This window comes from Delphinus delphis, chromosome 12 (genome assembly GCF_949987515.2).
Source record: "Delphinus delphis chromosome 12, mDelDel1.2, whole genome shotgun sequence".
NCBI lineage: Eukaryota > Metazoa > Chordata > Mammalia > Artiodactyla > Delphinidae > Delphinus > Delphinus delphis.
In genome coordinates this window covers 37,388,909-37,401,450 of record NC_082694.2, presented here as the reverse complement: position 1 = coordinate 37,401,450, position 12,542 = coordinate 37,388,909, and the positions used below count along the sequence as shown (strand labels likewise).

Sequence of the window (12,542 nt, the reverse complement as noted above, 5' to 3'; positions counted from 1 at the left end):
GAATGAAAGAAAATGATTACTGACTTAGAATATAAAACTTTATATCCCAGATTGCTTCCAGATACTTAAAGGAGAGGCTCATATAGCAACATTAACTTGATCATGCACTTTTATGTTTAGAATTCTTTATTTTTACAGCACTCAGGCAAAACAAATGCTACAATTAAAAATGATCATTTCTGTATTTGGAAACAAAGAGATATATTTTTTAAAACTTGAGTATGATATATTCCGTTGTGTGAAATGAATACTAATGAAATCTAAATTCTTCAAATGCATGTCTGTTTTTTCTGAACTAGTCCTTTTATGCTTTCTGCTCATATATTAAAAACTAGATCTCAAACTTAAATTCACATTCTGTTTAATATTTTGCCTATGTATTTTAAACAAATTCAAAATTTAGTAGTTACTACAAAAATAAATGTAATCCCCAGGGTTGATCAAAGATTTAATCTGACCAGATGGAGCAAACTTGAGAAAGATTTTGACTTTCCACTCTGTTTTGCAACAAGAAAGGCTGATTTTTTTCTTTCTTTCTTTCTTTGTTAGAGAAACAGAGATCAGGCCATCCCCAGAGAAATGAGCAGGTGTGGCCATTTATAAGCATGTCTGCTTATATTACAAACCAGCATAAGAAAAGTTTGAAACGGGTTGAAAAGATCTGCTAAACAGTTTTAATGTTTTACTCTAAATCCTATTTATTCAGTCAAGAGCTGATCAAGCTGGCGGGAAACTATCTAGTCTACCCAAACCTTTAAAGATCTTATAATTTTATTTTTTATTTTTATTCTATCTTTGGTAGCAAGTGAATAGGTGCACTTTGGTAATCCTTGCCTCTGGACAAGCACAGATTTTTTTTTTTTTTTATCCTTTCTGAATGCCTAATAACAGAGCCTTGCTTCCTGTCTAATGCTGAAAGGGTGGCAGTCAAGTTCTTTCTCTTAGTTTACTATTAAATTGAGGAATTTCACGGACCATTCTGAGAACAGAATCCTGTGAAATATTAGCAGTACTAAGTAAAGCCCTATAAAAAATTTAGATAAGTTAAAATGTATTTAGCCCAATTAATAAAAGTCCAACTCCTAAGACCATATGAAACACTGAAGAACTCAAGTAAGCACAAGATAGTATGGAATATGGGTTTGTTGATAGAAATAGGGTGCTTTGTGCTGTTACAAACACAAATTTACAAAGACTAAGGATGCAAACTACATTATTTGAAATAATATATTTCTAAATTTTGTAAAAGCTTATTTCATGAAAATGTGTGTAGACATGTTTCTTAAATAGAAAGACTTCTCAATCTATAGTTTTCAACTGACTGAATAAAAATATCTAATGTTATGAAAGACACCCTTGGGTGGGTAATGATCTCAGCAGCTACACTGACAGTTTCTCATGTTCTAATTCACCTTCACACATCCATGGCATCATTTTTTGGCTAAAGTAATGTCAGTCGTTGACATTTGCGGCAAGTATAAAAAGGACCCCCCATGGCAGCCATTTTTATTTGATTCTTAAGATCCAAAGGCTGCTGAAAGAACAATTGAATAAAGTTGAGGATTGGAGAAGCTTGATTTTCTTGTTCTCTGTGAAATGAAACTCTAGTCTTTTTCTTCCCCTTCCCCTTAAAAGCAAAAGTCTGCTAGGGGGTTGTAGCTGTGTCAAAGCCGCTGGGATGCCACTGCTGATCACTTTAATTACTACGACTAAGGAGGATAAAATTAAAAGTAGCACCATTGAAGCAGTGGAAGAAAGCTTGCCTAGATGTCGGTGAACTGTGAAATATAAAAATTGCATACCAATACATTTTTATGGAAAGGAAACAAGGAATTACATTACTTATTCTTGAAGAGTTTGTCCTTAATTTGTCCTAAAATCTATGGCAGATTGTAGACCATTTTAGAAGGATAAGAAAAATAGTAACTTGAAGACATGCTGTGAAAGGGCTAAATATTTTTTCAGTTTATGTCCAAAGTGGTTAGTTCTGATCCATCTGATCCAAAAAATATTTGAATATTTTAAATTCATTGTGTTGAAATACAAGCTTTTTGTACCATAACAGGACTTTTGCCTTATTCTGAAGATGTTAACGAAGAGGAAAGTGAAGCTTAAATGTACCACATTCAGTACTTTTCTGAAGACTTATAATTTAAAGTCAGGAACCTAAGTTTTAAATGAATATAAGTAAGTTAATTTCTCTTTACCTCTCTGTATTCAGTAGCACAAAGGGGAGTTTAACCTGATTTGTATAGCCCAAGTGTAAGTAAAGAACTGTTGTTTTTTTTAATGACAATAGCATTAGGGCCTCAGACAAATTTTCTGAACACCAGTAATGTAATAGCTAGGACCAGCACTTTGAAATCAGACAGACAGTGATTTTAATTCTTACTATGCCATTTACAAGATGTATGACCTTGGGCAGTATATTTAAGTGAGATTCCATTTCTATCAAATCAGAGTCATAGTGGTTACCTCAGAGTGGTGAATGGTGAGATAACATGTGTGAAAACACTGCACAGGCACACAGCTAGTATTTACTCAAAAATACAGCTTCTATCGAACCCTCTAAAGAGTACATCTGTCTTACAAAAGCTAGAATGTTCTATATAACTCGGTCTAACTCTGTAAATAATACTGTATAGAAAAAGGTAAATGTCATCAGACCCATTCTTAGAAATAGGAGCCTACTTCAGTTTTTTTAAGTTTATTTAGACTAGGCAGGTAAATGAAAGATACATAGGTTTCCTATGTGTTGAATTTTTCAAGTGTACTTTTAATGACAGCAGTCTTCTAAGTTACTTACCTTTGCATCCCATTGAAAAGATTCCTTTATTTTTTTCAGCAGATATAGTAAACAGATGACTTATTTACAGCTGTGAGTCGCTATCTTCTTTTGAATGCAGAAGGGTCAAAACAGATAACACATTTCTGTACTTGAGTAGGTTTAGACAAACCATCATTGTCAGAAACATTCACCTATACAAACATAAAAAATGATGAAATAATCACTGCCCTTACTCTCTGGTCATTTTATTCCTTTGATATAAACAATATGTTTCTTTTGAGTAAAAGACACAGATTTTTTTTGCTATCTATTCTTTAAATACTACTGTAAAAACTGACTTTAAAATTTTTTTAATTATATTTTATTTATTTTTTTATACAGCAGGTTCTTATTAGTTATCCATTTTATCCATATTAGTGTATATATGTCAATCCCAATCTCCCAATTTGTAAAAACTGACTTTTAATGAAGCTTATATATAAAAATTAGTTTTACATATAAGGAATCTGGATATTAATAATACTATCAATTAAATTGGTTGCATAATCAATTTCTATAATTACAAGCTTTTCCTTCTGACCTTAACAATTAACTTCTATTTTTTCAGTTGGTTCTTTGTCTTAAGGAAACTCAATGGGTGAGAAAACAAACAACGCAGATATGCCATCCCACTGGAGCCCTCCAAGGCCCAAGCAAAATTATCTCTGTGGTGTTAGGACGTTAGCAGAAAAGTAAATCAGGGCAATCTGATAGGAAACTAGAATTCTGTCAGTCAGGCTCAAGATTTTGCGCTGTGTCCATAAACTTTGTTTACTGTAGGGTTTTATGAGTTGTAACCTGCCCTTGTAGTCTGTTAATGAGGCTAAATCTTGCTACTTGAGAACTGAATTACAGCACACCTCTGGGCTAATGGTTATAAACAGAAAGTCCCATTAGGGCTGCATTCTGATTTGTTCGTTTACATTTTTTCTATTGTATAGAGAACAATGATGGGTAAATAGGTACAAACAAACAATTTACATGGAAATTGATAAAGTGTCCCTACTTAGTATTTAGAGTTGGTTTTATTAATGATTGCCTGCTTTAAATTGCACTCTTGGTAAGCTCTCAGAAACATTTGCAGGTGGGAAAATTATTGGGGGAGGAGGGGGAAGCGGTAGCTGGTAAGAAAAAACTAGGTTCCCATTTCATATTCATAAAGGTAGAATCATTTATTTCATTTTTATGCAGTTAAGATGACCCGAGACCACTTCATCTTAGTCTGAATCACCAGATTCCAGCTCTGCGAGAAGTTATTACACGCAGTGAAATTCACTTAAACCTAGTTGCCTGAGGCATATCAAATAATGGTTTTTATTAGTGCTCTTAACTTTTCTTAAGTTTGAAAGATGAAAGTTTAGTAAAAGCTCAATTTTCCTCAGTTGGTCATGTAATTTGATACTTTTGGGGGATCAAATAGTTTGAAGGTTAAAAGCAGGGCCCTGTAGTCAGACAGACCTGGGCTGGACTCCTGGCTCAGACATCAGTTCTAGCTGTGTGACCTTGGAACTCTAAACTTAAATATTCTCATTGGTAAAAATCAGGTTGTAAAAATTAAATGAGATCATGCATATAAAGCACTTAGCACATAAAAGCTCAAGAAATATCAGCAACCGTCACCAAAGTTACCATTATCAAGCCTGTATTTCCTTTTATTTTCTAAGTTCAGAAGTATTAATAATGAACTAAGGATTTTTGTGTATTATTCTTGCGTCTTTGGTCTCACACTGCCCAGTACATACTACTCCTCTAACTACAAATAAGCTCGCATCTCTAAATATTAAGAAAATTCCCCTTGAGGGACTTCTCTGGTGGTCCAGTGGCTAGGACTCTGCGCTCCCAATGCAGGGGGCCCGGTTCGATCCCTGGTCAGGGAACTAGATCCCACACACACGCCGCAACTAAAGATCCTGCATGCTGCAAATAAGATCCCCCACGCGGCAACTAAGATCCCACGTGCCTCAACTTAGACCCAGCGCGGCCAAAATAAATAAATAAATATTTTTAAAAAAAGAAAAGAAAATCTCCCTTGAATGTTACATCTCTCTTCTTTTGCCCCTACCACCCACCCCAGAAGCCTACCATTTCATGTCTTTCCTCCCTTCCCCCCAAGACTTTTGAAAAATAACTCTTATTACAAGAGTAGTACATGTGTATTATAGAAAGTTAGAAAATGAAGACAAAGAAAACAAAAATATCACATTTCCATACCCAAATATCTCCACCATGTCAATTTTGTGAATAACCTTCCAAGTCTTATGTATGTATTTATTTTGCCAAAAAGACAAAACAAATTTTTACTGTATAAACTGTTTTTCAGTCAAGTTGTATTTTCTCTCATTTAATAACTCTAATTATATTCAGATTTCTCTAATTGATTCAACAGTGTCCTTTACAGCTGGTTTATCCAAACTAGTATCTAACCTAGGACTACACATTGCATCTGGTCAAGTCCCTTTTGTTGGTGGAGATGATGATTAGTTGTTTTTTGTTGTGTTTGTTTAGATAACTCTTATTAAAATGACCAGATTAATTGGCCTGAATATCCTACTTTCTAGATTTGTTTGGTTGCTTCCTTGCTGTGTCATTTATCATGTTTCTCTGTCTCCTGTGTTTATGATAAACTGGAGGTTGTATATGAAGGCTTAGTAGATTCACTTTAGACATCTGGGCTAGAATATTATAGGTGGTGTTCGCTTCATGTGTTTCATATCAAAAAACATATAACAGGGACTTTCCTGGTGGTGCAGTGGTGGAGAATCCGCCTGCCAATGCAGGGGACACGGGTTTGATCCCTGGTCCAGGAAGATCCCACAGGCCACGGAGCAGCTAAGCCCGTGAACCACAAGTACTGAGCCTGCGCTGTAGGGCCTGCGAGCCACAACTACTGAGCCCACGTGCTACAACTACTGAAGCACGTGCACCTAGAGCCTGTGCTTTGCAACAAGAGAAGCCACTGCAATGAGAAGCACGCTCACCGCAACGAAGAGTAGCCCCCACTCACCACAACTTGAGAAAGCCTATGTGCAACAATGAAGACCCAACACAGTCAAAAATAAGTAAAAAATTAAATTTAATTTAAAAAAAACCATAACATATGGTTGACTCAACATTAGTGATGCTAAGACTGACCATTAGAGTAGTGGTTTCTAATCCCTGATCTAGTTCTGATCTCTTCATTTAAAGTTAGGTTTTCCTCTTGCAATTAGGGAATGATCTGTGTGGTGTTACTTAAGCATATGGTCCAATTATTAATGCTGTAAAACAAACAATCCCAAACTTAATGGTGTAAAAATTTTTTTTATTCTCAGATTCTATGGGTCAGGACTTCAGATAGGGTATAGTGTGGATGCTTTGTCTCTGTTCCACATTGTCTGGGGTGTCAGCTGGGGAGACTTGAACAGTTGGAGGTGACCCAAAATGGCTGAAAGTGGAGATTCTGAAGAAGACTTTATTCACATGTTTGACACGTGAGCCAGGAAGACTTAAGGCTGAACTTGGCTGGGAATGTGGACTGGTGCACCTATGTGTAGCTTGGGATTCTCACAGCATGACAGCTAGGTTCCCAGAAAGTACAAAATGCAAGAATTTCAAGAGAACTGGACAAAAGGGGTGTAGCCTTTTCTGACCTAGCCTTGAAAATCACCTGCAGCACTTCTACATTCTGTTGATTACGTACAAGTCACTAAAGCTGGCCCACACTCAAGGGGAGGGGAATTAAGCTTTACCTTTTGATGAGGGAATGGCAAGGTCATATTGCAGAAAGCATGTGGGATGAGAAATACTATCATGGCCATCTTTGGAAAATACATAATATTATTATTATAGCTGGTATTATTTTATAAAGTTGAGCTTTCTGTAATTGACTGGGGCTGTTTAGTTACCCTAAACTTCAGTTCCCACTGGAAAGACAGGTTAAGTGTTTGATTTTTTTCCTCTAATTAGTAATTTTTAGGAGTTCTTTTAAAAGCTACCTCAGGGCTTCCCTGGTGGTGCAGTGGTTGAGAGTCCGCCTGTAGATGCAGGGGACACGGGTTTGTGCCCCAGTCTGGGAAGATCCCACATGCTGCGGAGCGGCTGGGCCCCTGAGCCATGGCCGCTGAGCCTGCGCGTCCGGAGCCTGTGCTCCGTAACGGGAGAGGCCACAACAGTGAGAGGCCCGCGTACCGCAAAAAAAAAAAAAAAAAAAAAAAAGCTACCTCAAATGAGTTTATATATCCTTCTAAGAACTTTCTGAATATCATAATGAATTGATGAGTTTTCATTGATTCAGTGTGTGCTTTCGTTGATTCAATTCATTGCAGTCATTGTTTGCTTGTTTGTTTTGATACTGAAATTGCTTCAGTTTGTCCACTGGGAGCTTCAAGCTTGTCTCTGGGTCCACTCAATACCTCTGTTAATCTACCCGCATTAATTTTGACAGCTCTCTATTCTAGCCATCTCAAAATTTGTGAAAGAATTGCCTAGCCTTGAACTCTACCAAGCTAGTGTCTTACCCCTGTCTCTTCTGACTCAGCTTTTTTCTTCCCTCTACATCTAATCAGTTACTAAGAATTGGTACAGGTACCAATTCTAGCTCTGATGTATTTCTTACACCTGTCTCCTTCCATTCCCATTGCCACCATCCCAGTTCTGAATCTCATTATAGCTTCCTTGTACTGTTTATAAGAGCCTCCTAAGTAGTCTCTTTCCAGTCCCCCTAGGCCAGCCTATCGTATACACTGTTGTCAGATTAATCTTTAATCTTTCTCAGATACAACTCAGGTTGATCATTCCCCTTGACAAAAACAAAAAAAAGAAAAAAAAAGACACAAAAACTAACCTCTTTCTTCTGAACTCTTCATCTGTTTTTATTGCACCTCCTTATTGTGGCTGTTTTATCTTTCCCTCTATGATATAAGCTTTGAAAGTATAAATCGTTAAGTTTTCATATCTAGTACCAAGTACCAAGGTATGTACTAAGGACCAAAGATACAAAGATAAATCACATCTAGCTCCTGCATTCAAGTAGCTCAGTTCTACTGAAAAGGAGATGTTTGTACAGAGTTATAACTTGACAGGTATTATTTTAAAAAGTAATCTCACACACACACACACGCACGCGCGCACACGGTACTATAGTAACATAGAAGGAGAACTTCATTCCACCAGTGGGGAGGAGGGAAGAGTAGTCAGGGGAAGTTTAGTGGATTTAAACTGAATCTTGAAGAATGAGTAGGAGTTAAATAGATGATAGAAGAACATTTCAGGAAGACAAAATGATATATTCAAATCCATGGATGCATGAAACTACATGATACAAACAATTTTGTATAAATAGATGTGAGGTTTTATAGAGATTGGGAGAGGTTAAGGGAAGATAACTGCACAGATATGTTGAGGCCATATTATTTCAGGCTTTGTTTTGTCATAATAATGCCTTATATCATATACTTTCCAGTTTACAAAGCGATTTCACATTGATTATTTGCAATTCATAATAGCCCTTTTTTAGGAGGCAAAACCTATTTTAGTTATTTAATTCTCTGTCATTTTTAGTTATTTTAAATATCAAAAACCACACTAGATTTTACTTTTTCTTCTCAATGTTTGTCTGGGGGGAAGGCATAGTAGAAATGAGGACAGAAATACATCAGTTACCCAATTCTGATTTTAAAACTATCAACAACAATAACTGTGGAACTAATGTGTACTATCCCCATTCCTGCTGTAGCCCCCTAAAAATACCACTTCCTATATTTGATCAACATGATGTAGCAGCATATTCTGCTATCAAAGATTTCTTTTAGCCAGTGCTCTATGCCTTTACTAGAAAATTGCAAGTTAAATTCTAATCTTAAAAAAATAAGGTATTAATTGAAATTCTGTTTTCAGTATTGTTACGTTTTTCCTATAAGCCTGATTATTTTATTAATAGTAGATCCTGCTCTTTTCTCAGTAATTATATTGCCAAACATTCTTTAAAGGCTAGTTTGAATCTTTAACAGACATAATACAATAATTTGTAAATGTTTTTTAAAAATCTGATTCTTGGATGTCTTTTAAAAATGGTATGACATCCAACTGATATAGAGCATCCTATTTATAATGTGGGCCAAGCACCATGCTGTAAACCAGTTACTATCATGATGATCAGATTGAAAATGAAATTGCATTTCTGTCAATTACTGAGTTGGCAACTGTTCAATATATCTTAGCAGCAAGATGAAGAGCGACGTCGGCAGCTGAGAGAGAGAGCTCGTCAGCTAATAGCAGAAGCTCGATCGGGAGTGAAGATGTCAGAACTTCCCAGCTATGGTGAAATGGCTGCAGAAAAGTTGAAAGAAAGGTCAAAGGCATCTGGAGGTGAGTTAAAGAATCTTGTATCATATTCTACACACAACCCAGAAATCCGCAATGGATGTTTTGGGACTTTTTATTCTTACTTCAAAATGTTGTGCATCAAATACATAAAGTTTCTAGCCTATCAGTATGTTACAAAAAACTTAAAGCATAGTAAATCAGAAGATGACTATTGCCAATTTCCAAATCAACTCAAGAAGTACTTTGATTATGATTAAGTATGATTAGTACTCAAGAAACACTAAGAATATGATTTAGGAGAAAACTCAGACGGGCCTTGGTTTGTGATTCCCCATGATGCCTCATTAATTGTATTAGGAGTGAGTAAAATGCAATCAAGTCCTCAACATGTAGATCACAAGACTTGTTAGTGGAGAGCTTTGGCATGAGAGATTTTCACTTTGAACCAGATCTTTGGAAAGTAGCTTTAACAGTGTTCCAGCATTATAGCCTGACGTGTAAGCATTTTGAATAAGTCCCATATGCATTTCTTCTTAGTCTCCTGATTCGAAGAGGGTCTTTTTCAATATCTGTAGAAATTATTCTAAGCTTTATTTTAGGACAAGGACTGTACATATAATTAAAGGGAATTTTAGTTTTGCCTCTCAGTGCTCAATTTGGGCTTTTTTAACTTGAAACTTTTTACATTTTTATTTGAGTAGTATATTCAAGAGGCCTGTGGGGTTTTTTATTTCAAAGGTATGTGACCTATTTATCTATCAGAACATGCCAGGTACTTGTCCTGAATTAATCTTAAATGCTAAAAGATCACTCTGGAGAGTAGGCAAGTGAGGACTCGAATAAGACCTTAGAGAACTGAAACAAAGGAAACCATTTCTAGGTCAATGATAAGTTTCTTCAGAGTAAACTGAAACTTACTGCTGTTATTTCTAATTGATCCTTATATTAAAATCTTACTGTTGTAGAGCATTCCAACCAATGCCTATAGCATATAACCTTCCATCCCATACATTTGAAAGCTGCTTTCCCAAGTAGCTGTATATCTGTCCATCTGGTATTCTCAGAATGTTTATTTCTTAGTTAAATCCTTCATCTTACCTTTTCAACTCCTGTCATTCAGAATTTTTATTACAGTTTCTATACTCACTACTAAAGTTTTATAGTAACAGCAGTAACTACTCACAGCTACATTATATAATGCTATTATAATTTGCTTTCATTTATGATTAGTAACAAGATGTTTCTTTGATATCATAAAAATTCCAGATATTCTAAGTAAATCTTAAAAATCTTTGCCTCCTTGTATCTCAGAAAGATAGAAAAAGCCTCATATTCTTGACCCTCCAGATAGACTGCCCTAAAGCTACTAATACTACCTCCCTGTGATATCATAAACCCATGGAAGAGCAGTAATAATAAGATAGAGAGGCATCCACTGTCTCAATTTTATTTTCCAGCAGTGAGCAGATAACAATGCTAAATGAGTTGTGAACTCTGGGAAGGCTAAGAATTAAAAATTTCTGATTAATGGTGTGGGATGAGTCAGCTATGTAATTGGTCTTATCTCTATAATCCAACCCCAGTTGAGCCTAAGCCAGGACTAGACTAGGTAGAGAGACTTAGTCAGTGTTATAACCCCAAAAATGGGTATCTTCCCAACTTGGTAACTGGGGAAAGTGAAGACCTGATTTTGGCATCATTCAGCAGTCAACAGAGTGAAAAAGAACAAGTGAGGATTGTATCTCTGAAGCTAGCAAAGAAGTACAGACTAGAAAAGGAAAAACCAGGTGAAATGAAGGCGGGACAGGGTTCAACAGATGACTTATGAGAACCTGCTGAAGAGTCTAGACTGTTCCCTAAGGAGACCAAAGTGCCTAGGGTCCATTTCTCTCATAGGACACACCATACCTTGGATGTTGGAAATGGCCACATATCAGATGATAGGCTCTTAATCAGAGCTAAGGTTGAGCTACAAGCAGTGCAGGCCTATTCCTTGACCTCAGTGGTGGATATTGGCCTGTCTTCATAAAGGTGTATGGATCCGACTAGGTCTCCTCTGGCATTAAGGCCTAAGCTGAAGCTATCAAGGCCGGAGGTGGGGAAGAGACCTTTAGGTCAAGGGAGAGGGTAAAATTCCTGCCTAGAATTCAACCATTCATACATACACATTTATCTGTTTAGCAGTGCCAGTCACTGTGCTAGGCTGGGATTCGGCAAACTTCCTGGAAAGGGCCAGAGTAAATTTTTATAGCCTTCGCAGACCATGTGTTCTCTGTCTTAACTACTTGACTCTGCTCTTGTAGTCTGAAAGCAGGCGTGAACAATATGTAAATTAATGAGCATGCCTGTTATTTACCCCAAAATGGTGGTGGGCTGGTTTTTGCCCCCATGCTATAGTTTGCTGACCCTTACATAGCAAATTAGAAATTCACTTGATTTCACAAGAGTCTAATTCCTAAATGAAAATAACCCTATGGGGTTGATAAGTCAGGGGGAAACAGTTAACAAATTAGTGTCCATTCTTCCAATGTCTAATGGGAATTATCAGGTCTGAGTAAGGAATAGTGTGAAAGGAGGAGAGAAAAATGAATAGGGACCAGCCTAGAAGACAGACTAGGGTGGGAAAATTTTTGGAAGCAGTGGTCCAAAGTGACAAAGAAGAGGGGGTAGTCAAGAGCTGAAATAATCAGGTGAAAGCACAACCTAGGGGACGCGTTGAACATGGTACTCAAACTCACTGCCTGAACCTACTTGAAAAGCCTGTTTTTTTTCCATCCTCAGTGAGGAAAGGAAAACTTAGTAAGTTAGAGGTGAGGTGTCATAAGCCTCAGGTGTCCGCAGAAAATATATGCAAGATATTTTAGGTCATGTAAAGCCAGGTATTCAAACATCCCACTTGCATCCTATTTCAACCAGAAGTAGCCTAATTCTTGTGAAATAACAGAATCAGTCCAACGAGCTACAGCCTAGCTTTTACTTGTCCTCCTCTTGACATAATTTTAGGACTTAGAGGAGAGTCAGGTGATATTGTGGTATACTACATGTGTTTTTTCAATTTCTGCTTCGTTGTTTAGTTATAGACCTATAACAGCCTCCTTTTAAAATCCTCATCTTAGGTAACAAACTTGTGGGTTCATTTATTGTATTGATCTTACTTGGCAAGGTACAGTTGTTTGTGGATGAATTGTGGTATTTTCATTTTTAGTTGTATGGTATTGTGGTCAGAGAATATGCCCTGAATTTCTGCTTTGAGAATTAATAAGTTTTTATTTTGGCCAAATAAATGTTACATTTTTATTAATGGCCCATGGGCACTTGCAAGGAAGGTGTTTATCTAATTTGAAGATGATATTATAATATATCATATATTTATTATATATTACATGGGATGTATATGATATAGATTTTATAT

General features: G+C 36.5%; 1 protein-coding gene across 10 annotated transcripts in view; it reads left to right on the top strand.

Annotated features, from left to right (window-relative positions):
- EHBP1 (EH domain binding protein 1) overlaps positions 1 to 12,542 on the top strand; it is a 491,141-nt gene that overhangs the window by 419,273 nt on the left and 59,326 nt on the right. For all 10 annotated transcript variants that reach the window (XM_060026512.1, XM_060026505.1, XM_060026507.1 and 7 more), the window contains one exon: positions 9,025 to 9,172. In XM_060026512.1, the coding sequence (XP_059882495.1) occupies positions 9,025 to 9,172 (148 nt within the window). The remainder of the gene's footprint in view (positions 1 to 9,024; positions 9,173 to 12,542) is intronic.